Source organism: Agelaius phoeniceus, chromosome 4 (genome assembly GCF_051311805.1).
Source record: "Agelaius phoeniceus isolate bAgePho1 chromosome 4, bAgePho1.hap1, whole genome shotgun sequence".
Lineage (NCBI taxonomy): Eukaryota > Metazoa > Chordata > Aves > Passeriformes > Icteridae > Agelaius > Agelaius phoeniceus.
The window spans coordinates 46,590,768-46,618,640 of record NC_135268.1 but is presented as its reverse complement, the minus strand read 5'-3'; the positions used below and the strand labels follow the sequence as shown (position 1 = coordinate 46,618,640).

The following is a 27,873-nucleotide window of genomic DNA, read 5'->3' as shown; positions in this document are numbered from 1 at the left end:
TTGACTTGACCTGAATTATGTAGCAGCATGCTTGAGTGAATTGCTCTGACAATCTCCTAAAATAAAATCTACATGATAATATCATGTAGAACCTAGGCTGGTACAGTGCTTCTGCAGGCAATCATGTCATGAGAAATCCAATTTTAAAGAAGTTGTATGTTTTTCCTTAAATTTTCCCTGTGGAAAGCTTCCAAAATCTTAATATCCCTGTGGCTGAAAGTCTTTTGTGTTGTAAATGGGCATAAATTGCAATGTAGAAGGCTGTTTATGCCTGGAATTGCTAGAAACTGTGCAAATATTTCATTTGAGGTATAATAATAATTCTTACCAATTATAGTAGTAAAATTAGTCTTTTGTGTACCCAAACCATATTAACTTTGTCTGCTGGTTTTGGCTGGGGTAGGGTTATTTTTCCTGACAGTGGCTCTTATGAGGCTGTGTTTTGAATTTGTGCTGAACAGGAGGTTGATAATAAAAATATGTTTTTGTTACTGCTGAGCAGGGCTTACACAGACCCCAAGGCCTTTTCTGCTTTTGGTACTGCTACCCTGGTGAGGAAGTTGGGGGTGGCATGGGAGGTTGGGAGGAGACACAGCTGGGACAGGTGACCCCAGCTCACCAAAGAGATATTGCAGATCATATCATGTCAGTATGTAAAGTGTGGGGGAAGGAGGAAGTGGTTATGGGGAGATGTTTGGTGTTTGTCTTTCCAAGTCACAGTTATGTGTGATGGGGCCTGCTCTCCTGAAGATGCCTGAACACCTGCCTGCCCATGGGAAGCAGGGAATGAATTCCTTCTTTTGTTTTGTGTGTGCAGTTTTTGCTTTGCCTGTTCAAATGTCTTTATTGCAACCCATGAGTTTTCTCAATTCTACCTTTCAGATTCTCTCCCTGATCTCAGGTGGGGGAGTGAGTGAGAGGCTGTGTGGGGCTTGGTTGCTGCCTGGAGTTTAAACCACAACACTTCAATGCTTTTATTTTCCTTTTTCCAGTCCTATCGAGACCTTAAAGAAGTGACTCCTGAAGCACTGCAAATGGTTAAGAGAAACTTTGAATGGGTTTCAGAAAGAGTGGAGGTACCTGTTTTTATGAACAACACATCTAGACTTTGATAACTGTGTGCCTTCAATCCTGTTGACTGCTTTTATTTCTCCCCTCCCGCTCCATTCCTTTCTCTAGTTGCTTCTAAAAACAAAGAGCCAAGGTAGAGTTGTGGTGTTAATGGGATCATCTTCTGACCTCAGTCACTGTGAAAAAATAAAAAAGGCATGTGCAACCTTTGGAATTCCTTGTGAATTAAGAGTGACTTCTGCTCACAAAGGGCCAGATGAAACCCTGAGGATCAAAGCAGAATATGAAGGTAAATGCCAAGAAATACTGTTTTGGATTGACACAGCATCATGTTTCAGAATGACTTGGCAGCTTAAAAGATTGATGTGGGGTTTTTCCATTTTTTTGTTAAAGAGAACACCAAGCTGTGTTACAGTTGTGTTTCACAGTTGCTAGTAGCGTGACTGCTTTAGGTAATTGTAGAGTAATATATTGTCCTACTGTGCTGCCACACCTTCCATTACTCAAAGCCTAACCTCTGCTTTTATCTCAGTATCAGAACTGCTTTGCCCAAGCCCTGATCATGTTAATAGATTTACTGTTGCACCTTGCTGGTGGTGCTAGCCTTTCTGAAACAAGGCAGGACAACATTTTCTCTGACTGATTGAATATTCTCATGTGTTATATTAGGCAGATGTTGCTCCCACCATGTTTTTTCTGTTTGATGAAAACATTCTTGCTTAATACTTTAGATGCCATGAGAAAAAGATGCTTGCTTTAAATTACTCTCTTTGCCAAGAAGACTTAACATCTCTTCAAAAGTGTGTCTAGCCTAGCAGAGGAGATACAGGAATTATTTATTTCTGTGGAAGTATACACATTCTATGCATACCATTCTACTTGGTGAAACTACAAATGTGGTAACCATAGTTAAAACACCTACTTTGAGGTGAATTGTTTCAGATGTAAGGAGAGGAACACTTAGAGATGCCAGAGGATTAGTGGCTGTGTTCTCTGTAAAGCTAACCAGCACCTCTTCCTCTGATCGAGACTTCTGCTCAGAGGCAGAGTAAGAAATGCTAATTTCAGCTGTGTCTGGTAAACATAGCTGGGATTTAATGATGTAAGATTTCCTAGAAGATATTTCTCTAAAAGAGGAAGTTGGACACAAAATATTAGTGCCATGTGATGGAATTGAAAAGATGACTGCAAACACAGCTGTGAACTCAGACAAAGCTCCATGAAAGCAAGTGGTAGAGAACAAGGGGGATTGCTTATCTCCAAATGTCTTCCTCCCCACAGGAGATGGAATCCCAACAGTGTTTGTTGCAGTGGCTGGCAGAAGCAATGGTTTGGGGCCAGTGATGTCTGGTAACACTGCTTACCCCGTTGTCAACTGCCCTCCACTCTCAGCTGACTGGGGTACTCAGGATGTGTGGTCCTCTCTCAGACTACCCAGTGGTAAGATGATCTTCAACTTATGCTCTTGTTCTGATCTAGCTCCATTTTTCTGTTGTTCTAATGTACACACAAGGTGCAAAGCATTGGAAAAGCAGCTGGATCAGCAAAGTCTGTGGAAATCTGTCACATGCAGGCTTTGACTTCTTAATAGCAAAAAGCCCAACAGACACAGCAAAGATTACATAGAAATAATCCTTAAAAAAGTAAGCCTTGGCTTATCCTTGCTAAACTTTTTATTTTGAATTGAAAATAATATTGATGGGAATTTAAGTAATTGAATTTTGATGCATTTTCCTTATGATCAAAGATCAAATAGTATCTTTCTCAACAATCAGTGTAAGTAAACCTCAACACTTCACTACTAATTTTTACCTGTATTATTTATAACTCAGTAACTTGAGTGGAGGCCCAGAAATCTGTTACCTCTGTATAAGGGAGTCATTTGCATGATTGCTTTTGGTGTGAAGTGCCACAAAGCAGTCATATTAAAAGTAATGGAACATGTGACACTTCACTAGCTTAAAACTGGGTCATGTGGCTCCTGGAGACTGAAACAAGCCTTGTCTTAAATTGTTCTTCAAAGAAAATGTTTTGTTTGACTATAAACTATGCTTTAGTAAGTGGCATTCTCTTCTCTGCAGGTCTTAGCTGTCCTACTACTCTGTCACCTGAAGGAGCTGCCCAGTTTGCTGCCCAGATATTTGGGTTAAACAACCATTTAGTGTGGGCCAAACTGCGATCAAATATGTTAAACACCTGGATCTCCCTGAAGCAGGCTGACAAAAAACTTAGGGAGTGCTCCTTGTAAGTCACACTAATAAGTAACTGTTATTAGTTACACAATGATAATGGTGTGTGCATTTTCATTCATATTAGGATTTACCCCTGGATGAGCTCAGAAGTCCTGCATCATTTCTTGCAGAAGAAAGCATTGTTAGAGCAGAATAGGAAGTTTGTTGTGTCGTCATCCTTCCCTTGTGTATTTTTTAATATAACAGCTAAGTAGAGATGGGGAAGTAGAATTTTAGGTACTCTTAGGTACTCTTTCTGTTGCTTCAGAATGGTGCTGTTCTGTTTTTTAGCCCATAATGTTAACTACAGACCTATGTCAAGAGAATGATTTGGTGCAATCTTAAAAGAATTCAACTAGTCTTCTGCATTTCTGTAACAGTAACATTCTTGTATAGTATTAATCTATGTCTTGAACCTTATTAACTGGACTGCTGACAAAGGCCAGTGTTGATGCTGTTCTGCTTGCAATGATGGTATGCTTTCTTTAGCAATAAAATGGCAACATATACTGTATTAATAGGAAAAGAGTGTGGAAAAATGTCTTAAGAGCCTGAAATAAATACATGCCTTATTTTAAAAATGTATATACATACATGTATCTTTTAAAAAATATGTATGTGTATATTTACCCCATTGATATCTTTTGGAATGATGTGATGAAGTTGACACCAATTTGCTTGTTCATAACAAGCCATAAATATAAGTGGCTTGAGTGACCTGTAACTTGGCTTGTTGCCTGTTTTGCTCTAACTCTTGCCTAGTCCAGGCTTTGTCCTTTTAAAGACTAGGCAGATCTACCTTCAGTAGTTCTATAGGGGCTATGTGATGATGTTGGACTGTCTTCATACACTTCAATAACTATAGCTATTCTGTGTCTGTATTTCCTCACTCTGTTTTTGTGGAAATTTTACTGAACAGGGGAACAAATACTAAAGCAACAAACTTCTGGGGGGAAATCTAAGCATGACTTTCTTGTCTTTGCACACACCAGTCTTCTGAGTAGATAAGATTCTAACAAATATGCAATTACTCAAAGTATGTAATACCTATGCTTTTACAATTATAAATAAACTATTGAATGCAAATCTGCTTCATGGAGATTTATTGAGTAAGTACACTCAAAAGTAGCTATCAGCTGTGGTATGTAACTTGAGGACTGCAAATTTGGTAATATTCTAAGAAGCTTATGCACTAAAACCTGCATGAACACTATTAGGTGACAGCCTTCTGAAAGATACTCTGCTACTTGATTGTCTCAGGAGTGTTGTTTTGTTCATTAAGTACTCCTCTGTGATGGTGTGGTGGGTCAGGCTTGTCCTGTAGTGAGGAACTGGATTAAGTGTTGCTGCTGGCCTTATTCACAGGCACTGACCACATTTTATGTGTATAGTGTAGAAGAGCTCTAAGCAGTGTTCCCTTGAATGCAAGGGTTTAAAATTGGTCAAAGCTTATCCTAAAGTAAAAGAACTGTAACTCTTTTCTTAAGCATTAGGGCAGTTGCTTTTGTAATGAATCTCTAAATGAAGTATCAATAATAGTGAGGATTAGTGAAGAACAAAGAGGCTGAAACTCCTTTGTGGCATGATCTGGATTGAGGGCGTTTAGTCTATTACTAGCAAATTTGCAACTAACATCAAGTTGGACTGGCATGTTGATCTGGGTGTGTTTAGCCAGGAGAGGGCTCAGGAGGGACCTCAGTGCCCTCCACAGCTCCCTGAAAGGCGGCTCAGTGGGGAGGGGTTCATCTCTCCTGCTGTGCCTGCAGTGAGAGGACAAGAGGAGATGGCCTAAAGCTCAGACCAGGGAGATTCAGATTAGATATTAGAATTTATTTTCACTGTCAGTGTTGTCGGGCATTGGACTAGGTTGCCTGGGGTGGTGGAGTCACCAATCCTGGAGGTGATCAGAAGGTGTCTGGATCTGGTACTGGGTGATAAGGTCTAACGATTTAGGGGTTGCAGTGATAGTGCTGGGTGCATGGTTGGACTGGGTGGATGATCTTAAGGGTCTCTTCCAACCTAGATTATTCTATATTGTATTAGTGGAAGCAGTGACTGCCAAGTAAAGATCCTCAGGACTGGGATTTTTTTAGCAAGCAAACTATTTACCAAGTTAGTACTTGCCTGCATACTTGCCGAGGCACATCTGAAAGCAGGCCAGCAGCGCTCCTGACAAGACACTGATGTTAACTTCAGCTAACAGGAGAATTAATGGGTGAGGAGTCCATGCTCTTTTGTTGGCTTGGGTGAGTGAGTTGGATCATCTTATCTTGCAATCAGACGAGCAAGAGCCAACAATTGTAAAGGCCAACAATTGTAAAGGGATTGCGGCATTTCTTCCTCCTGGAGGCCGCAGTCTGCTCGCTCAGCTGCACAACAATACACAGCCTGAGGGTGAACTTACACAACAGGTGAAGAAGCTGCTATTTCCTATTCGGCCCTACCCAGCACTACACTGGGTGTTGGCTCTGATGGATAATCAACCTGACAAGCTTAACTAAGGACCTGACTACCCCAGCACCCTGCTGGGATACACAAGTACAGCTAGCCACTGGTGTCTCTTCAGCCCATAGTGCTGTGCTGTCTGCAGTCTTCCCCTACGCAATAGCAATTAGTAATAGATGATGATTTGAGTGCTAACAACTGAAATACTCTGTTTGGTCTCTAGATACTTTACTCACATTAACCGGAATTCTACCAACTTCATTTGTAAAATTGTGCCGATTTACGTGAGGCATGAGCATGCTGAGTGCTTTAGTTGCCATAGAGATGGTCATTCTTCAGCTTTTGGATGAGGTGTGTTGTTTGGGGGTTTTTTGTGCACTCTGTATTGAACTTTCTACTTGCAAATCCTTGCTTGAGCAGTTGCCTTGCAATGAAGCACCAGGACACAGCAGCTGACATTAACAGTGTGCTGCTGTGATCAGCAGACAAAACCTGCAAAGTCTGTCACATCTGCAGGGACTTTCTGTAGCTGCCCTTAAGGCCAGCTGCCCTAAAGGTCAGCTGTTTAGTTTAGCTGAAACTTCTTCACAAAGCTTTTGCTGTGGAATGAAAATACTTCCCTTTGATTTGGCATTCCAACTATTACATTAATGCAATAAACTGAAAATTGCTCCAGCCAGAAATTGCTCTTGTGGCACTTGTGCTTTTTTGATCCAATTTAAAAAACAATCCTAACAAATTCTTGAATAAAAAAGTGCTTTTATATTGACGGAAATAATTGTGAAGAGCAGTTAATGAAGTTTATTTGTATTTGGTAAATTGAGTTGAAATGCCTGTAATGAAGGTCTTTTAAGCACCTGCTGTGGAATTAGGAGCCTGAATTAGATCATGTCCTATTTAGCAGTTACCTGCTTAACAGTAAAAGTTCTTTAAAGATATCAGCACAGAACTGTTTGGACTTAGCAGAGGGAAGTGCTGACAGCCAAACTTCTTTTACATCCTGCACTGCTTCAGGTACAGGTGAGTGGCAGCTGATGCTCAGCCTTGCTAACATAATTTCATTTCCACAAAAAAAGCCATACCCAAAGAACCCCCATTTTGTAAAAGTGAGGGAAAAATCAGCCATGGCTCCCACAGGTTTGTTCTCCATCCACACCTCAAAGGTTAAAGCATCTATCCAGAACACTGAAGTGTGTTTTTAACATCTGCTGCCTGTGGGGAGCTGTAAAAGTGAATTGAAGGCCTAGGAGAGAATGTGCTTTAGACTTCTTGGGGATGGCATTAAGGCAGTCTCTGTTTTAAAGGAATTCATACCCAAAAATAAATCATGATTGTTCCTCCACTGGAGTGCACATTTGGACCTTTTCCTGCAGCCTCAGTGACTTCTTTAGCACTGCAACTTAATTGTGAAATAGTGGTGAAAATTCTGAGCCATTTAAAATAAAATCAGAGGTGGCAGTTGCACTGTATTTGAATTGTGTTGCAGTTGGCATTTTCATCTGTGCATTTTCAGACCCCAAGAACAACAACAACAAAAACCCCAATACAAACTAGGAATTTCCTGCAGAGCTGAAATGTCTCTAGAATTGTATTGCAGTCCCAGTTCCCTGTTCCACTTGTGAGCTAAATGTGTGCATTCAAAGCTCTTCACTGTTGCTGTGCACTGGCTACCTGGGTGAGAGGGACCCAAAGCCACTTAATCATCTACTTGTGCGCTTTTGCAGGAGCATTTTAGATCTTAACAGGGCAAACCAGCTTCTTACTAATCATCCTTATCAGGATACACAAAATTAGTGTTCCAGTTGGGACCTCAAAGCACATCTATCCACACAAAACCTAACATGCACTCTGCATGTTAGAACAGCCACCCTGATTGTAAGCAATTCGATCTCCTTGCTACTGAAGGAAAGGACAAAACATAACCTTACCCTCAATTCTTAGAAGGGTGCTTTAACCACCACAGGCATGCAGAGATCTGTGGGAAGGGGAGATCATGACCTCCCCTTTTCCCCCCCACTATCTCAGTTTGTTTCCTTGCCTCTAGAGCTTTGGCTTTCTGCCTTGGGAGTCTCGTAGCAGACAAGTCCTGTTATCTTTCTTCTCAATGAAATGCCAGTTCAGCTACAATGGGGAGCTTTCTGCAGGACAGGATTTACTTCCTGAAGGGTATTCCCTGAGTGCAGAGGTGATCTTAGACAGACTCCTTGTTCCCTGTGGGAGGTAAAATTCAAAACTTCTTTAGGAAGGAATGAAGATGCATTTGCACAGGGGTTGGTAAAAAAATGAACTGTAACAGCTTCTCTCTCTCTCTCTCTCTCTCCCCTCCTGATGACAGATGTCATCACCAGTAGGAGGCTATCTTCACAGAAAAATAGTACAGCAAACAAGCTGCCAGAAGCCTAACAGATGCTTGTGAATATCAAACATTAAGTTCAAGTCTTTTTCAATGACAGAGCTTTCTACAGAAAAGAACGGCTGTCGTTCACTTGGTGCTTCCCAGACCCCAGGATTTCATCCAGCAGGCAGCTGAAGCATCTGGTGAAGGGGTCTGACAAGGTGGCAGAGGAAAGAGGATGGGCTATGGTTCCCTACAAGGAACCCTCAGTCAGAATCAAGTGAGGGCTGTAAAGGGGCTGAAAGGGCTTTGCAAACATTGAGTTTGTTGTTCTGCCCCACTGTAACTGCACAAAATGACACAATCTGGTGTCACAAAAAATTCACTTAAAAAATTCCTATTTGAGAAACCTTTTAAAAATCTTTCATCTCCAATCTCAATTTTCTATCATTCCCAAGAGCACCCATAATAATCACATCAGTGGAATGGTTACTGAAGATTGGTTACTTATTATTAGCCTTAATGCCACATTTGTTAAACACAGTAAATTTGCTTTTTATATTGTAGTTGTTTTTCTTCAATAAAGTTTTGCCTTACATAGTTTATACAATTCCAGAAGTAAAACTCCTTCATGCACAGGGCAGTGCAACCCAATTGACACTTGAATTTTTACTGTATTAAGAAGTCATGGGAGCTTATAAAGACACTTAAAAGCCACATCTTTCAGCAGACTAGGGAATACTCAATTTCAAACTCAAGCTCTTGGCAAGAATGAAAAAAAAAAATACCATTAGTTTATTTGGGTATTTCAGGCTTGCCTACAGAAACTTTTTAGACTGCCAAGGAAAAAAAATCCTGCCACCTGCATTCTTAAGAAGATCATGGTGATACAAAGATTACACTTCTAAGGGTATAGCATACAGAAGTGGAAAAATAGAGGATTCCCCTTCTTATGCAAATAAAGCTTTCCAAATATTCAGCCAGGACTTTAGTCATACCCTAAAGAGGAAATTTACCCTAGGTAGAAACTGATATTGGAAGATGACCCAGCAGATTTCAGGCTGCCTGTAGTATCTCCAGCCTTGAACTCCAGAAGAGAACAAGGCCAGAGTACCTGACTAGCAAGTCAGTGAAATACCTCACTGCTCTTCAAGGACAGTTCCCTACAACTTTTAAGTTTTGCAAAAATGCCAGCTTCATACGTGATTTAAACAAAGTAGAAATAAAAGCAGGACACCAGGAAAAACCTGTCTGACCAACAATCAGTCTGAGACAGGTACTATAATCAGAAACAGATTATGAATATACCCGTTATGTCATGAAGTGCTCACAACCTTAATGTAGGTTAAACAGCAGCTTCTGGATTTCCTTAAGATCCCAGAATAGAAGCATATGGAAAAGCAAAGTGACTTTAAGTTTCTGACAAAGTTAAAAATATTACAAATTTTTAGCTTTTATTGAAAATTAAATATATTAGCAAAAGCAAGATTTAAGAAATATTTTACAAATGATTTACATACAAGAAAGCCAGTATCAGACATATTCACAAATATGCAAACCTTTAATTACAAAAAGTACCTATTGGCAGCATGATGCTAACCTTGCCACTGCAGTGTGCTCTACTGTTTATATGAATAAGGCATAGAACTCACATTTGCACCAACTTAAAAAGTTCAAATAAAACTTTAAGCTTTTGAATCCTGGATGCACAATCCCCGATAGACACACGCACACTTAACACTTCTTCTTCTAAGCTCTACAAACTAAGTGTGTGCTCTGGAAGAACAGCCTGAAAAGCCCAGTAGAAATGTAACTGGTACTAGCATTTAGATTTCAGTTTCCTCTTTAAAATGTACAGGCCTAGGTATGTAAACCATATTCACAGTTTAAGTATTTTTAGACAGAAGTACCTGTTTTTCTGCATTTGTTCCTTAAAGTTGGCTCTCAGTTCAGCATACAGTTCATGTCACCTGTTTTGTGATGCATACATTTACAAGATAAGTTAGAAAAAATCTGTGCCATATTCATGGTCAAGTTAGTTAAACAAGAGTAGTAATATCCAACTGTGACATTCAATACTATATTTCAAATATTTGTGCAAACAGCAAAAAAACAGTTGTTTGAGGCAAACATTTGCAAAACCTTTATTACCTCCTCAATGTTGTAAACTTGGACTGTCAGCCTTAAGTCCTGCACTTCCACAGCTTAGAAAAGTCAATTCCTAAAATAATCAAGTCTCAAAAAGGTTCTTTTCTAAATAGTGCAAATTTTAATGTAGATAACGTGAAAAACGTATCTAGCTGGATTGATTTTGTGCAATAGTCAGTGGTCTTCTCTCATAGTTGAAGGAAGTGTGCATCCAATGAACCATGGGGCTCAGGAAGCCAGGAAGGTGGAGAGAAAAAACAGTTCCATTACACTTCTCAAACCAGTGCTAGATGTGCAAAGGCAGCAAAAATTCCAGCTGCTACTACAACCAGAACAGAGTAACTTTTCAGGAAGACCCAGGCGGTTAGTCACTTGGACTGGTCTCTAGAAAAATAGGTGAGGATATGTTGGATTTTTATCAGACGGTCTTTTAAAGACATCATGGAGAGAACTGACAGCTGGTATCTGGGGTCTACTGGGAGAACAGCTAGAAGCCACCAACACCAAGCAGGACCATTGGGCATTGCCTAGAAATGAAACATAAGCTGGTTACCAATAACCAATGTCATATAGTTGACTACTATAAAGACATCAAAAGACAAAGTCATCAATGACCAAGACTACTTTAAAGTTTGATACTAACTAGAGAATTCCAGATCTATGAGATTAAAAGAGTGCTGAAATGATCTCTTCTCTTAAACTGAGAAGTCAAGCAAAGTACACTTAAACTAAGCTTTATAAAGCAATTATTTTTAAGACAACATAGGAAGCTCATAGATTCCTGGGAAAAGATGGGTAAATACAGGACAGCCACCCAATGACAAATCTCTCTGATAAAAATTAAATCTAATACTTGCCATGCTGTTCTTAAGGCTTGAATATTCTTGAAGCTTAATGTTTTCATTGTAATTACCTTTATTTGATGGACTTCTCTGTCACCTCCCAGTTCCACTCCCTTTCTCATTACTTTCTAGACAGAGCAGGACTACTTAGTTAGCTTCTTCTAAGCAGTTAAAACTGTGACTTTTTCCTGTAGTTTAATTACCAACAGCAACCATTAGATGTCAGGCCTTGAACTGGACTTAGTTCTCCTCAGTACAGGTCCTACCACTGCAGAGACTATTAAGTTCATCAAATGATCTGCAAAATTGTTACTGGTAGTGGTACACTTCAGGATAACATTTCCTCACTTGCAGCCATTACCACACAGCTGATTGTAAACATTTGTGTCCTATTATAAATCTCATATGCACATCCATAGTATTGCTACCCTGCTAATTATTCTGGTTTTGCACACATATTCCTCTTTCCTAGTATGCTGTTTTAAATCTATTTTTTTTTTAATTGTCCTAAAAATCCCTTCTGACCTCATGCACTGGCCTCTACAGCATCTACAGTCCCCTGCAGACAGGTTAATGTGGTGAGATCCCACAGAATAGGGTGGCCAAAGCCCTGTACACTTTAAACCATCTAACAATATTGCAAAACTCCCCAAACCCTGTCATGTTAATAATTTCTTATCATAACAGTCCTCTAATGATGTCCAAGTTACCTAAACCTAAGGTTTGGGTACAGGACCTCATCACTAACAAAGGAGAAAGCCCTTAAGACCTGGTCACTTGGAGGCACGGGTACACAAGTACTTACAGAGATGCTGGTATTGCAGGGGTACCTGCTCAGTGTGTGGGCCCTGCTCTGCTCGGGACTGCAACCACAGCACCTCCCTGATGGCCCCACAGCAGACACCACAGAACAGTGACCAGAACAACCCTCTGCACCAGCTAGGTAAAAATCTAAACCTTTGGAATGACAACTCACCTGTGACTTCACCGGGACCTAAAGAGTTGGACACTTTAAGGACATTACTACCAAAAGGAAATGCTACCTCTGGTAGTTCTTAAGTTGGTTTGTCACGTTCAAGTTGTAAGTTATAAATAATTTGCCTGTGGCATACCACCCAGTAAAATTCTGCCTTTGATAACTCCTAAACACGATCATAAAACTTTTGATAAGGCACACCAATAGCTAGAAAGATGAGGCTTGTCAAGTTTAGTGAAGAATTTCATTCTCCTTGTACCATGTTTGCTGTCCTTTCTGCAAAGGGCCCTGCAGAGGGATAATAAACATGGCTTTTATATTCTGAAAACAAAAAGGGGGAACTGTGATGGTGAAGAGCTGGACTGTGAGCCTCAGAGACTCCTGACTTTAACCAGGTAAGCCTAGAGAGGGCACTGAGAGGAGGGATCTGGCTACAGAGAGTGTGTGCCAGACAATCTCTGATGAGAATGTAAGCAGGCAGCTGTTGGCCACTGAGCAGGGTGGTAACCAAACCTGAGCCAATCAGGTTCCAGCATCGAGTGTTTTGAATAACCTGGGTAAGAGCTGTGCACGCCATTAAAGCTCCCTTTGGCACGTGAACTTCCATGTTGTGCTGTCTCTCCATCTCCACTGAACACAAGAGGTTAATATAGTTTCACAGGAGTATGCAGCAGATGGGTGAGGGACAAGCTCCCCTAAGATCCCAATTCACATCAAACTCCACTTTGAAAAGCAAATCTTACCTATTTTACATGTTATTTTTCTACAGCCTCCACTCCCTCAGGATCTCACCTTCATTAATTGTTTATAATAACTATCAAGATAGATTGCTGCAGCTAGTTTCTTAAGAAACATGTGTCAAATGCTAGCAGCTGCAGCAGTTTATGGCATTAGCTCAGAAAGGAGGAACATGTTATTTGTGATTACCTCTTTGACAAAGGTATCTGCTTGCACGTGGCAGATTCAGTTTCTTTACTTTCACAGGGAGAAAAGAGAGAGCTTTTTCACTTTGAATTCTAAGAGCTTTTCACATACTAACAGTTTAACTGTTACTGGAACTTAAAGTGTTTTCAGTTTACTGGTTTTATTTCCACATCAGCATATCATCCCTTCCTGGAGAAACTGCTGACCAGCAACAGAATTGCTTTTTGTTGCTCATTGTAAGAAAAACAAGGTCCAAGCCTTATTGTCTTTGAAGCTGGAGAAAAAAGTGGGAGTTTTTTTTTAATACTTAGCAGTTGGTAATAGGGCTTTTATTTTTAGAAATAAGCATCTAATAATGAATATTAAATGAAGTCCCACCTGTATATTTTCCTCCCTGTCAGGCATTGGTCCAAAGTGCTGAAGAATTTGAGTGCGAAATTTGTTTCTTAAGTTTTGGAACCAACTGCAGGCCTGATTGTACACGAAATTGTGAAGCTCTCTCAATTTCTTTAGTTCTTCATCAGCAACCTGAAGGAGGAAAGTTATGAAAGTATGATTAGTGATATAGAAACAATTAAGGGGTTTAAGCTAAAATCAAAACACACTCAATTTCAACTATGTTTAGATACACTTCTGGTGTTCTTCATAACCTTGACTACTATTGACTAAATGGAAAAGAAGTATTGTGATATTTCTTAAAGTTACAGCTTCAAACTATTGTTGAAACAAAAACTATGGTTTTCTTATTTGTTTTATAGTAATAAAAAAATGAAGCTAGTTTCTAATGATGTAAAAATTTGAAAGAAAGCTTTGAAGAACAAATCAAACAAAAATCTTGATATATTAATACTAGTAAGTATTTAGACATCATTCTGGATACCTTAACATCTTCCAAATATTCAATGTCTGCAGTGCAATAACCATCTTTCATCCCTCTCCGTAAAACTCTAAATCTCTTTCCACCAATTGTATCAACAACAGACCGTCCATCAGGCAGAAAATGAACGTTCCTAATTTGCAGCATGCAACCATAATCTGCAAAACTAAAGAGAGACCTTGTCAGTAATGCAATTACACACTTGTGAAAAAATGCTTTTTGTAATTAAAATGACAAAAGAGATGGAAGCTTAGAATCATGTTGTAAACCTACCCATTTTGAGAATCACTTATGCACATCCCAAACTGTTTAGTTCCAGTTTCCATACTCCTGCGAATCATGAGTCGGTATCTTGGCTCAAATACATGTAGAGGACAAGGCACAGTAGGATATGCCATAGTGCAAACAAACATTGGAACATTCTTGGTCAAGCTTCAAGAGAAGATAAAAAGAAATATACACCTTCAAAATCTGAACATTGAGCTATGCCAAAACAATACATTTTTTCCAGTATGTCTGCTATGTTTGAGGTCATAAAGGACTCTTTTCAAAGTCAAAATATGTTGTAGCAACTTTCGTGAATGATAAACCCACACACCAGTAACACTGGCTGAATACCTGTGTACTGATTTGCATACATTCTGGACAGTAAGACTCACTGTTATCTAGGTAGTGAGTACCTAGTCAATGAATGGAGGGCTCTGCTTTGGGCTGGAGGTGTCAGCTACTTTTTCATTTTTGCTTTAGTGTGAGCTATAAAAGCAATTAAGCCCTCAGAGACACAGTTTTCCTGTAAGTAAAAAGATGTACTAGTAACTGCATGGTAGATAGGTCAATATTTAGATTATTTTCTAGGAGGGACTCCAGATCACAAGATGCAACCCAGTGTATAATTTGCACCTTGCAATATGCCTCAGGCAGTGTAACTGAAAAACTAAGTATTTTTAAATCCTATTTTATCAAGTATGCATAGTTGATAGTAAGTACAATCAAATTATCATTAAAACATTATTGGGTATTTAATTTTAATGTCTTTCAGAATATAAAATGTAAATCTACTGGATGGATTCTGTTAAGCAATTTGCATGAGCTGTTGTGTTAAATAGTTTTCCAACATTCACATCTACAATACATGATTGCTGTATGTGTATTTGAAGAACTCACTGTGAGATAAACATGTTTAGGTTAACTAAAAATTAACTATGTTTATGTTAACTAAAAATCTTAACCATTTCTTTAATTACATCTATCTAAGATTAATGTCTATCATGAATTGCTTTGTAAGAAATTCAAGTCTCTGAGACTCTGCAGTCAACTGAAAACAATTTCATTAACAGCAGCAAAGCTAAAACCAAAGCTCCCTGACAGTGCATGCTGAAAGAGGAATGGAAGGAGAAATACGTTTCACAGAATCATAGAACAGCCTAGGTTGGAAGGACCTTAAAGATCACCCAGTTCCAACCCCCCTGCCATGGGCAGGGACACCTTCCACTAGATCAGGTTACTCAGAGCTTCATCCAACCTGGCCTGACCAGCCTAGCGACCTTCTATGATGGAGTTACAAGGGAAGGGCTACAGATGTCATTTTATCTGGAATTCTGTAGGGAGTTTCCCCCTCAATGTCCTCTCCAAACTGGAGAGAGATGAATTTGATGGGTGGGCTGTTAAATGGATAATTAGGGTTGGATGGTTGCACCCAGCAGTAGAGGCCAATGGGTCAGAGTCCCAGTGACCAGCAGTGTCCCTCAGGGGTCCATATTGGGACCAGCACTGTTTAATGTCTTCATCAATGACACAGACAAAGGGACCCAACTGTACCCTCAGCAAATTTGCTCATGACCCCAAGCTGAGTGCTGTGGTTGACACAACTGATCGATGGGATGATATCCAGAGGGACCTAGACAAGCTTCATACTCCTTGCACCCATAATATACCACAATTAATGACTAGACAAATAATAAAACATTTCTAAAAAGGATTTCCATACTAATTTCTCAAGTTTTTCAAGACAAGAAGCTTACTTGGAGTGTTCTGCAGTTTCTTCAGCATGAATTCTTTTTCTCTCAAATAATTCATCAGACAAGTATTTCATTATTAATTCTTCCAGCAGTTCTGTGATACTGTATTTTCTGCTTGCAAGGTACTGTAAACAATTAAAAAAAATCTTTTCATGTATCTTAACAGAAGGCTTGAGAAAACACACCTTTTTTAATAAAAATATCATCTATGAAATGTGACGAAACTCATGAAAACTTACAGCTCTGAAGTTTTTATACTTCATTAATTAAAACCTAATTATACTCTAATATTTGAAAATTAGATTCTCTGTGTAAGTTCTTAGTGTCTGACAATTTAAATGTCTACCTCAGTTTGTATCTCTATGCTTACCACAGACAGAACTGATTTCCCGGGATATATAGCAATACCAATAAAAAAAGTGTATAGAAATCACAGAGTTTAACTGAATAGATATCAAAGTTTACAAATATGTAGGATTGAATTACAGCACTGAACTAAACAGTCACAGAAACATAAAATCTCTAAGACCCTGAGACCCTTTTCCATTCTAGCAGTAATCCACAGCCCAAGCAAATCTAAGTTGTTGGGTTCAAGTGAAACAGCCTTTAAAATTAGAGTATTTGTATTTGTGAGCTTTACTGAGAAACAATACCTCTTTCAAGCTCTCCTTACAGAGTGGACACTGTGGAGCATGATCTAAACACCGTTCCAAACAACCTTTGCAAAAAGTATGTCCACAAGGGGTTGTTACTGGCTCAAAGAATAGCCTGAAACAAAATTACCAGAAGTTAGATGTCATGGCCAGTGTGCATTTTTCTAAAATGTCAGTGATTAATCTCTTGTATTTTTAAGACTAGTGATACTCTAACAAAGTAAAGAAACAATTAGTCCCAAGTCTACTTATTCTACCGTTTCCTCTATACTGCAGTTTGTTTCCATTTACTGCAACACTCACTGTTTTGTTTTCTGATGAAGTTGGACACATTCCAGAACTCTAGGTAACTAAATATTTAGCCCAATATACAAAGATTTTGGTCTCCCTACATAAGAGATTCAGAATACACAAAATTATGTGATTCTTTGAGAAACTGGGTTGTTTTAACAGCAGTATTACATATTAATAGCATAACTGAATAGTTTAGTATACACCGTATGTTTTATGGTATTTATTCTGAAAATCAAGATTATTCAGTAAGAGTTTTCAAACACAACATCAGCTACATTTAAGTGGACTAACATTCTGAAGCATCTATGTCTCCCAGACAAAGTTCACAATACAAAGCTATGCTTCTAAACATTAACCTTCCCAAAATAAGTTTGATTGACTGAAGAACCCCTAACATTTAACCACAAAAGATCCTGTCCTTTGATGGTGACCAGTTAACACTGCCAAGTTTAACTAAAAGGGCAGCTTGATTAAAATAGTCCTACAGTAGATAGCATTGTAGCAAGTGACATTTAAATACACATTTAAGTGCAGGGATAGTGAAAAGCTGCAAATTATTGACTGATATCAAAACTCATAACAACTTACAAGTACCTCAGTTTGTACACGTAACAGATATGCAGCCAAGCATCTGTAACTAATATTGAATCAAGGACAAAATCTTACCTCATACATAGAGAGCACTCAAAATCTGATACATCAATCAAATCTCCTGGGATTGTTCCAAAAGCCAGTGTCATGTCCCTTTTTGTATTTTCTAAGGAAAAGGAGGACAAGATAATTCTTCAAACAAAGGCACAAGGCAGTAAATACTTTAAATTTCACAGTAAGTGCAGTAAATGACTGTTTACCTCCTTGCTTTTTGTGTTTGTTTCTTCCATCTTCACATACAACTGTATCCTGTTCTGAAAAGGAAAGCTTTCTTTTTAACAAAGCACCTTTTCCTTGGCCAGAGAGAAGGGGTTCAGAAGACACTCTCTTTAAGCCATCTTCCTTGGCAAGGTCTTTTGTTGAGTTAAGAGCATGGGCAGACTGTGCACGATTTAAGCCTCCACTCACAGGCTCCAGTACATCTGATCCTCCTAAACTCTGTAACAATAAGATGAACCAAACTGTATTCTAAGAGTAACACTAATCTAAGTATGTGAGATGTGATTGTGCAAAGATATATAAGCAAAACTGGTATTCACAGTTAGTGAGTACTTATTAGTTAACTAGAAAAATTTCTAAGTCAACACAGTACTCAAATTTGCTTAGCATTAACAATTCAAAAATCTTCACCCACTTCAAACAAAACAAAAATTGTATTTCATCTGCTTAAAAAATATAGAAAAATCGTATTTCTCTTTTTTTGAAGTCCCTAATATCAAACTTCAGTAGCTTCTAATACTGTATTTATTACTCATTCTAGTGAAGTAGAATGAGGAGTTTTAACACTACAAATGAAAATAAATTACTTCTAAACTCTGCTTCTTTTCCTCCAATTTAGCCAATTACTCAAAAACAGTATTTATGCTGGAAAGTGTGACAAATCAGGGTATCAGTACATCTGATGTATATAAATCAGTCAAAGACAGAAATTACTGTAGAGGTTTTGTTACCTGTGGAGGACAAAGCTGTAAGTTGCAGTAAGATGCAGTCACCTCAGAACCAAGTATAAAAGGTTTATTTCTCATATGGGGTGAATTCCAAGCAGATTCCTTCAGACTCTCACCTAACTTCTCTGGTGACAAAACATCACACAATATCTAGAAAAACCAGCTCAAAGTTAGTAACAATGAAAAAGAATCCAGACATACCTTTTTTATAAATTTACGTACCAAAAACTAAGAAGGTAATCTACACAAAGTTATTTTCATGAACAGATCTTCATTCAAGCAGTAACTGGCAGAGTTGAAAATAAACAGAAACCTACACAGCTACATTACATTGCTAGAAAAGAAATTAATCTAGAAATCTTTTCTACTACAAGTCAAACAGAATTAGACATTATCAATTCATTACTATGCAGCTTTTCAATATAAATTTTTATTATCACAGAAAAAACTCTTGTGCTCCAGGCACAGAGGGTTTTGACTTGGAAAATGTCACTTGTTGCCTGCTTTCCAGTTTTCTACATATTCACTTAGTAACTTCCAATGCATATGTACTTTTCAAGATGTATGCAAAATGTGTACATTGGGACTAACTCTTTGATGTAGTATGATTTAAGAAATATCTTAAAAGGAATCTGCCACATGAATGTTTCCTGTATGTAAAGAAGATATTAGATGCACAAAGTCTATCATAACGAGAGTTTCATAAAGGAGTCAAGTCAGAGATGAGAATCCAGTATCATAAATAAAATTACCTTTTCTACTTCTAGCTTGGCTGGAAGAAAGTCCTCATCAAGGGCTAAGCACTGTAGAAACAGTTGTAAGGCATCTCCTACAAAGCCAGAGTCTTGCAGAACTTTTCCTTTCTGAAAGTAGACCTGAGAAACAGGTACCACAAAGACATTTGTAGAGAATAGGGAGAACGGCAGTATTGATCTTATAGGCATTGCAACAATGTTAGAATTAGAACCTGCCATGACAGAAAGAAAGCAGCTGTAACAAATTTGAACTGTGCACAGCGTGTGATCCATATCCCTTGTCTAACTCACATCCATTACAGTGTTTGAAAAGAGTCATGGGAGAGGATGGTGTGAGTCTTCTTCCAGTTAACTTGTTTTGTCTTACATAAAGGGTTAAAAACCTCACTAGTGCTGAATTCACAGCCCTTAATTTCCTTATTCTGTGAGCCTTTGGAGAGGAAGAAGGACAGGAGATGCAAATTATTACATAACCTCACACAGCAGCTTACAGAATTTTTTTTGCCCTCTCTTTCATTAAAAGCCTGATGGTTCCAGCCTTCAGAACGGTGAATGCAAATAAAACAATCCACACAACTGTTCACCTCTTACATACATCTCAACCTATATTCTTAAAACAAAACAATGCACTCTCAGAATTAATTGCTTTTTCCAACTATATTTTATGCTTGAACACTAGACACCAGCTAGGGAAAAACAAAAACCTGTGTATTGTTTTCCTTGAAAGAAAAAAAATGGAGGAAAGATTACTGGATTTTGCAGAGCCTACTCAAAAGTAGATGACATTGGAACTAAGAACTTAGCTTTTAAAAGTTGCACTGACAGTAATAGAAACATTTAGATAAAACCAACAGGTATAACAAAAAGTTAAGATAATGTATCTATTTGTATATAGGAATTTGGATAATGGACCAGAAACTAAACTTAAAAACAACCAAACCAACCAACCAAACAAAAAGCCCCCAACAAAACAAAACAATCAAAAACTACTCTACCAAAGCCCAGAATGCAGCTCTACAGAAGGTCTGACAGTATGAACAATAACATCTGTTCAACAAGACTGTCAGATGAGGACACACATCCTCTTTGATTGAGTTGGGCACTTGCTTTTAGATGAATTCTGAAGAAGAGAAGTTTGCTAGTCCTCCTCTTACAGACAGTTTATTTTCCTACAGAGGTTAAGGATTGTTACAGGAATCCATCCATCAAACCAAGCTCACTTAAGTGAAGTAACGCTTCTTTCCAAACATACAGAAAAAAGTAGACAGTACTGTCACCACTGAGAGGTGAAAAGCAGGAGGCTGCTTGAATTTGCAGTAGCCAAGGAATTGCTGAACACAGGAGAAGACAACACAACTGCAGTTATCTCCCTTGTGTGGCAAGATCTTGCTGCTCCTGCTGAGTTCAGAGTTTAGATGGTGCAACAACATGCATTCTGAAGACCACAGACTCCCCAGCTGCCTGTATTATTTGCAAAGCTTAGCTCCCACTGAGTTTATTTAGGCTTTTTGAAGATAAACTTTTCAAGCTAAAACAGCAAAGTGTCCCTCTGTTAACAAAAATTAACAAATAACAAAACAAGCCCCAAAGCCCAGCTGTTACAGGTTACATCACCATGAACTATTCCAACTTAGTGTATTTGTCAACCAGCCCTAACTTGCCCTACTCATGAGGAGCCTGTCTCATATGAGTTACCTATTTTAAAGATGACGTTTAGCATTTTGCATGTCTTAAAGAGACAACATTTAAAGCAGCTGGCTTAGGTTTTTAAATCAATGCAATTACAATTTGGAAGTTATTAATTTTACAAACATAATATTGAAAAATGATGAGTTTATACCAACTTACCTCTGGCCAATTTGGCATTTTGGAAATAACAAAATTTAGATCTTCTATGGCTGTTTTATATTCTTGGAGGCCAACATATGACTCAGCTCTGTAAATTCTTAGCATCAAGTCACTGGAATCTGCAGACAGAAATTAGGTAAAATCTTTTAAAAATCAGAATTTTGTAATTTTTAATTAAATTTGCTTTCATAGTGATATGTCATAATTACAATTTTTTGTACAATACTTCCAAAATTAGTGGAGTACCTTCTCCCTCACTCCCCAGTGTTTGGCTAACAAAAGTGGCAGCAATTCCCAGTTCATGTCTTGTAAGCTAAGGAAGAAATTCTGGATCCTGATGAATCATGCAGCATCAAGAAAATTTATTTTCAAATATTGAACAGAGAGGCTCACAAAGCACTGCTTAGTACTGCTGGGACAACAAAAATTGAGGACTAAGTAAACTTTATCTCTACAGTATATCCAATCAAAACCACAGAAACCTGGGAATTCACCACACTTGTATTAAAAGCTTAAGTATTACAAAGTTTGCTTTCAAATACCGAAGTTTTTCTGCAGACTGCAATTTGTTTTTATAGTGCCTGACCCCTTTTGACTATGGCTGGAGATGCCACTTCACAGTGGCATCCGTCCGGGAGGTACGAGAACCAGGCCTTATCACTATGTGATAAAAACAGCCAATTCCAGAAAGCCTTTAGCACCAGCTGGCAGCCCTGCTGAAAGGAGCTGTAGTAGTGGAACCTCTAGAGTGGGGAAAAAAGCAGATTGTGTCAAGTAAGGACAAGTTCCCATGTCCAACTTATTGCATTTTGCACTTTCAGTACAGCAACCTCTAAATGGGAAGGACACCCATCTCCTTGCCACTAAAACTACGGTTTTGTAACACAACTAATTGCAGTTGCTGCTTGGAAAAACTGCCAGAACACTGTTTTGATCTTAATTGTTTTTTAAAATAGACCTGGTTTTCATTGAATGAGATAAACTAGTCAAAGGTTGGTCTACTGTAAACAACACTAAAATAAAATAGCTCATTTAGTTTGTTTCAAAAAAGGCTTTCTTGGAGGCTACCATTTCAATTTAATATTCTTAGTTTATTCTAGATGTCTAGTATAACTTCTCATAAATTTCCAACATTAGCCTGTTGTACAGTTAGAGGGCATACCGGCCAATGTTCCCATAGACTGCAACACACTGCTTTGTATTTAGATTCACAATGCTACATGTAAAAAGATCTTAATGTAAAAGAAAGGGTTAAGAAAATCAGAGAAGAATTCATTTAGCTGAAACTAGAGTGTCTTCCTGATTTGTCTTTCTTTTGAGTTGACTGTTCCCCCTCAAACATAAATATTGCCAAATGCGGTTTGTTTCATTTTCTCATTTGACATTGTAAAATGGTTGTTTTAACTGAAGTCTGGGAAACTCTTTGTCTGAGTAAAACACTAATTCTGTGAGCAGAACAACTCTGATTTCCTGTGGCTGTGCTTTGTGACTGCTATAGCCTAGCAAGGTGAGAGCTCAGATTAAACTCTTCAGACAGATTTCGTGTTGTATTTGACTCTTCGGTGTCCAACAGAGTTAGTAGCAAATCAAACTCCTTTGTTCAGAGGCAACAGTAAGTGCAAGTCTTTGTTCTCTGATAAGCTGCCTATTTGCACAGAATCAAGGGAAGCTCATCTGTTTCAGACTTTCAAGTGCAGAACATGACCTGAGGAACTCCCGAGCCTTTTTTCCTCGGGGGAAAATGAGGGCTAGTTCAAAGATAAAAATGTGAGTTCAAGTCTACAGCGGGTGAGCACTTTACCCACTTTTTTTTTTTCTCCAAGAGAAAAGCATGATTCCAACTGAACTAGTACAAAACAAGTTTAGCTGAGATCCCAACTCTGCTGCTGAACATACAAACAGTCATTGAATGATCAATAGATATGACAAACTGGGTCTGAATATTCATTCAGAAGACCAAAGGTAGATGATTACTAGTATCGTTCCTCAAGTATCAGGGCCAGTTCTTTAAATATCTTCATCCACGATCTAGACAAGGGGATCAAGTGTACCAAAAGTTGACAAATGACACAAGATGGGAGGGAGTGCTGAGCTGCAGGAGGGCAGGAAGCTTCTGCAGGGGGATCTGGACACACTCAATGGGCCAAGGCTACTGGTATGAGGTTCAGCAAGGCCAAGTGCCAGGTCCTGCACTTCGGTCACAACAACCCCCTCCTGTGCTACAGGCTGGGGTAAAAGTGGCTGGAAAGCTGCTCAGTGGCAAAAGCCCAGGGAATGCTGTTTGACAGCAGCTAAATATGAGCCAGTGTGTGCTCAGGTGGCCAAGAAAGCCAAAGACATCCTGGCCTGTATAAGGATTAGTGAGGCCAGCAGGATCAGGACAGTGACTGTCCCCCTGTGCTCAGCACTGGTGAGGACATGCCTTGAATCCTGTGTCCAGTTCTGGGCCCCTCACTACAAGAAGGACATTGAAGTGCTGGAGTGAGTCCAGGGAAGGGCAGTGGAGCTGGTGAAGGCTCTGGAGCACAAGCTGATGAAGAAAGGTTGAGTTTAGCCTGGAGAAAAGAAGGCTCAGGTGGGACCTTATCACTCTTTACAATTACCTGAAAAGAGGTTGTAGACAGTTGTGGGGGGGTTGGCTGTCTCTTCTCCCAGGTAACAAGCAACATAATGAGAGGAAATAGTGTCAAGGGAGGTTTAGTATGGGTACAGGGAATAGTTTTGCACTGAAAGGGCTGTCAAGCATGGGAACAGACTGCCCACAGCAGTGGTGGAGACACCATCCCTGGTGGGATTTAAAAGATATGTAGATTTGGCACTTAGGGACATGGTCTAGTGATAGACTCAGCACTGCTGGACTAGTGGTTGGACTTAATGATCTGAGAGGTCTTTTCCAACCTAAACAATTTTCTGTTTTTATCTAAGTTTATAGATCCAATTTTTTTAACCACAATTTAATTTCTAGGCTTTGTTACAACAAAAAAACAATTTTGCTATGTTTCAGCAAGTATTTTAATGTTTTTCAACTAAAGAGAGGATGTGAACTAATTTTCAATCTTTGGCTCAAAGACAGCAGAAACATAACTAGTTCTTGAACTTTCAATTTCAGTGACCAAATATATCGTAAATACAGAAATTACTCACTTCTAGCATCCCAAAGACAAATTATTTTAACAAAAAAAATGCACCAAGTATTTGCAGCATAGAGCTGTATCAATTGTTATTATTACATTAATAGGAAACTATACAAAGGTGTATACAAAAGAACACATTCAATATGCATTCTTGAGGTTTTTATATTACTTCCAAAGCATCTGCTCTTACTGTAAGTATAAACATACTAACAAATGGACCACCTCTGATCTGATTCTGCATGCTTTTTATATGGTTCTTAATATGCCAAATTCTTCAAAATAGAAGACACGCACATCAAAAACACAATGTAGAAATACTTTTGGACACAGTATTTTTTAACATGGTACTACAGGGCCACTCGAATAATCAGAGCTGGAACACACAACTCTTAAGAAAGAGCCAAAAGAACTGGGCTTATTTAGCAGAAAGTAATTCCTGAAAGCATTGGGAGAGCACAACAGCTTTTCAGAATCCAAAAATGGGTTACCTAGAAGACTCTACTGAAGTACTCAGTGAAAAAACAAAAGAGACAATGGTTATAAACCAAAGCAATGGCAGTTCAGACTTGAAATAAGGAAAAGATTTTTCATTATGAGGATAATTAACCTTTGAGCAGGTCACCCAGAGAGGCTGTGGAATTGTCAGCCTGTAGATTTTCATGATCCAGCTGTACAAAACCTTAAGCAAACTGCTCTGATCACAGTATTTGTTCTGCTTAAACAGGAGACTGATTGCTCAACAGATCTCCTGATGTCCACTCCAGAAGGAATGAGTGAGATGCAGACCAAATTCAACCCTTTAGTGGTGTGTTTCAGGACACTTGATTAAGGGCTAGCTCTGCTTGTATTTTAATTCAAGAGATCTCCTTTAACTAAGCTATTTCACTTCAACTCCTGCAAGGAATATACTAACTATATGAATGTTAATATTCCTTATGGTTTTTTAAAGTCACTTTTGCACAATAGCAAATATGACTCTTTCCAATGTTTCAGAAACAGAAGAAAGTTATGAAAAGATGCCATTTGAGTAGAGGTTTAGCATCAATGACTTATTTAGGACATCAGACTTATGTTTATCACAACTTTTAAACTGTGTGCATTAAAAAGAAACAGATGAAGCAGCAGTAAAGAAGCACTGAAACAGAACATGAATGACTTTAATACATTTCTTATGCTACATCTTTTCCACCTCTAAGGGTTCTCAAAATTCATGGTCTGAAGGACGACAGAAAGTATACCAGCAGCTATTAATTTATCTATTGGCCTGGAATCATCTTCAATTTTTAGTTCTGAATCCACAGTTGTAAATTCACATTTAATATACGTCTGCACTCTGACTCCTAAAGTTCTTCAGTATCTTTTCCAGAATATTGATAATTCTCAGGATTGGAGACACAGGAAAGAATTATACAATGGACCTTAAACTGAGCTTCTAGCATTTAATTCTAGCACATATACTGAATTTGAATAATAAAATTTTGAATAAGCATCACAGCCGGTAAATATACTCAAATTTTAAACCCATTTTAAAGCCAAAATGAAAGATGTAGATTCACATAAAGAATAATCAAAATTCTTTCCCCATAAATAGTTAAATAATATTCCTAAATCCATAAAAGAAAGATTAGCAAAAAAAGATTAACAAAAACCATGTAATTATTTTACTCTTTTATTCTTTTAAAGCAGTCTTAAAACATGAAACAGGAGCCCTGTAAACATATGTGATCTGTACTGGATTCAGTTTTACCCTGAAAACTACTGAGATTTCTTTGTGACCTGTATGAGTCAAAGCTGTACTTCAGGAAGAAGTCTGCATCTTAGAGTTTCAAGATTTAAAATCCATCCTGTATCCTACACTTTGGAAACACCCTGGCAAATAAAGCAGAATTGATAGCCAAAACGGAACCCCTTAAAATTAGGTTGCCAAAACGCATATAGAATAGATCTTCGACTTAATCCCACCTACACTGAGAAGAGTTTATTCTGGAACTAGACCTAATGTATCTCCCCAGAACAGATTGGAAGGATTAGACTTATGCAAGCTTTTGTTTTTTTCCCTCCACTACAGACAACTGTATAAACGTAATACACTTCGTTTGTAAAAATATTAATTTCTGAATTACTGAACAGAAAAAAAAAAAATCCTGGTATAATTCAAAACAGAACCTCCCATGTCACCAGGTGTTAAAATCCATAGTCAAATTAAAACAAAGGACTCTCTCGCTGGATCCATGTAGGTGTATCAATCACACAAATATGACTCTCTCTACAAGAAGTAAACTTTGAAAAATTGAGTGTATCTGAAGAGTCCATGGTACCAGCCAGACACATATATTGCGACGGATATAGGATAGCCCAAAAGGTAGCGTGCCTCTACCTCCCCTCTTTGGACCCTCTTCAACACTATATAAAACTCCAACCACACCCACCTATGATGTCACTGCCATTACACAACCTGTCCCCCTCCGTGCCTGTCTGCTTATGCAACTCGGCCCGGCCTGCTGGGAATTGTCTTGGTGACACTTAAGACTGAAAATAGGTCTCTCTCTCAGGAAACAAGGTTAAATACACCAACGGAATTTCTCTTTGCCCGCGCGCAGCGATTACCCAACACAAAGCGAAGCAGAGCCCACAGCCTCCTCTGTAAACAAGTCCAGCAGGAGCGTGCGGGGGGAGACACGAGGGAGCCCGTGCGGGACGCTCCCCCACGCCTCCGGAGTAAGCAGAAGCAGGTGTACCCCACCACCAGCCTGGGCGCTCTACCAAGCGCCGGGCAGCTGCACGTCCCCTCCACTCCGCTCTCCCAGTGGAGCGCTTCCTCCAATCCCTTCAAACTCGAGAAAACTTCGGACGCTCTTCACCGGCCCGTGTTGGTCGCTGACGGTCCCGCACTCGAGGATAAGGGCACATCCACCGACTCCCCCGCACCCCCAGCCCTACGAGCCTGCCGCCCCGGGCTGCCAGCCCGTCCCGGTCCCGCCGGGACACGGGCGGCAGCGGCGGAGCCCGCGCGGCTCTGGCGGGCGGCACGGGCGGAGGAAGGGAGCGCTCCCCACAGCCTTACCTGCTCGCAGAGCCTGGTTGACGGCGCCCAGCGCCTCTCGGAAGCGGCCCTGGGTCAGCAGCTCCTCCAGCCGACTCCCGGCCCTCGCCCTCTCGCACTCGCCCGGGAACCACTTCTCCGCCAGCCGGTTGAGGACGACGCTGGTGCGCAGCGGGGCCGCGGCCGTGCTGGTGCCCCCCGCCGGCAGCAGCCAGTCCCGGCAGCGACGGCAGCGGGCCCGCAGCTCCCTGCGGAGGCAGCGGCGGCAATAGGTGTGCCCGCACGGGACGGTCACCGGCTCGCCCAGGAACCTCCCGCAGCCGCAACAGCGCAGCGGCCCCTCGGCCCCGCGCTCCCGGCCCCGGCCCGGCCCCTGCCGCAGGCGGTAGTTCAGCACCAGGCAGTCCACGAGGGTCCCGAGGCGCTGGGCTCCGCCGAACGGGCCGAGGCACAGCGACGCCAGGGACGCGCCCACCGCTTCCTTCAGGCGGCTCGCGGGCACCAGCCGCGCCAGCAGCAGCTCCCGCTCTTCGTCCGCCTCCTCGCTGGGGCCCCCGCTGCCGCCCGGCTCCGGCGGCAGCTCCGAGCCCACGGTGGCGGCAGGAGAGGACGCTGCCATCGGCTACGCGGCTGCGGTGAAGGGGGTGTGGCGCTCCCGCTCCGGACGCCGGGATGGGCTCC

At 40.0% G+C, this 27,873-nt stretch overlaps 2 protein-coding genes across 10 annotated transcripts in view; one reads left to right on the top strand and one right to left on the bottom strand.

The window, feature by feature from the left end:
- PAICS (phosphoribosylaminoimidazole carboxylase and phosphoribosylaminoimidazolesuccinocarboxamide synthase) overlaps positions 1–4,388 on the top strand; it is a 41,386-nt gene extending 36,998 nt beyond the window's left edge. For all 8 annotated transcript variants that reach the window (XM_077177501.1, XM_077177499.1, XM_054633443.2 and 5 more), the window contains 4 exons: positions 993–1,076; positions 1,180–1,360; positions 2,353–2,511; positions 3,153–4,388. In XM_077177501.1, the coding sequence (XP_077033616.1) occupies positions 993–1,076; positions 1,180–1,360; positions 2,353–2,511; positions 3,153–3,319 (591 nt within the window). In that variant the 3' untranslated portion in view covers positions 3,320–4,388. The remainder of the gene's footprint in view (positions 1–992; positions 1,077–1,179; positions 1,361–2,352; positions 2,512–3,152) is intronic.
- Positions 4,389–9,510: 5,122 nt separating this feature from the next.
- On the bottom strand, positions 9,511–27,873 carry LONRF1 (LON peptidase N-terminal domain and ring finger 1). 2 transcript variants are annotated; one of them, XM_054633943.2, is made up of 12 exons: positions 27,214–27,871; positions 21,016–21,134; positions 19,165–19,287; positions 18,416–18,562; positions 17,666–17,903; positions 17,481–17,571; positions 16,521–16,635; positions 15,871–15,992; positions 14,123–14,281; positions 13,853–14,015; positions 13,351–13,500; positions 9,511–10,757 (listed from the first exon to the last, which is right to left on the bottom strand). In XM_054633943.2, the coding sequence occupies exons 1-12, from the start codon at positions 27,809–27,811 to the stop codon at positions 10,599–10,601; spliced, it is 2,184 nt and encodes a 727-aa protein (XP_054489918.2). In that variant the 5' UTR covers positions 27,812–27,871; the 3' UTR covers positions 9,511–10,598. The 2 variants fall into 2 exon arrangements, with proteins under 2 accessions (XP_054489918.2, XP_077033613.1); XM_077177498.1 differs by lacking the exon at positions 9,511–10,757 and adding an exon at positions 10,781–13,246 and having other exon boundaries at positions 27,214–27,873.

What these genes read in the sequence shown, in the direction of transcription:
- LONRF1 (XM_054633943.2), bottom strand. Translation starts at nt 27,811, where the DNA reads ATGGCAGCGTCCTCTCCTGCCGCCACCGTGGGCTCGGAGCTGCCGCCG. An exon ending in GTAAGGAGAGCTTGAAAGAG is followed by an intron (nt 15,993 to 16,520) that starts GTATTGTTTCTC and finishes AATTGTTTACAG; the next exon opens with TACCTTGCAAGCAGAAAATA. An exon ending in GAAACTGCAGAACACTCCAA is followed by an intron (nt 14,282 to 15,870) that starts GTAAGCTTCTTG and finishes CTTCTCTTGAAG; the next exon opens with CTTGACCAAGAATGTTCCAA.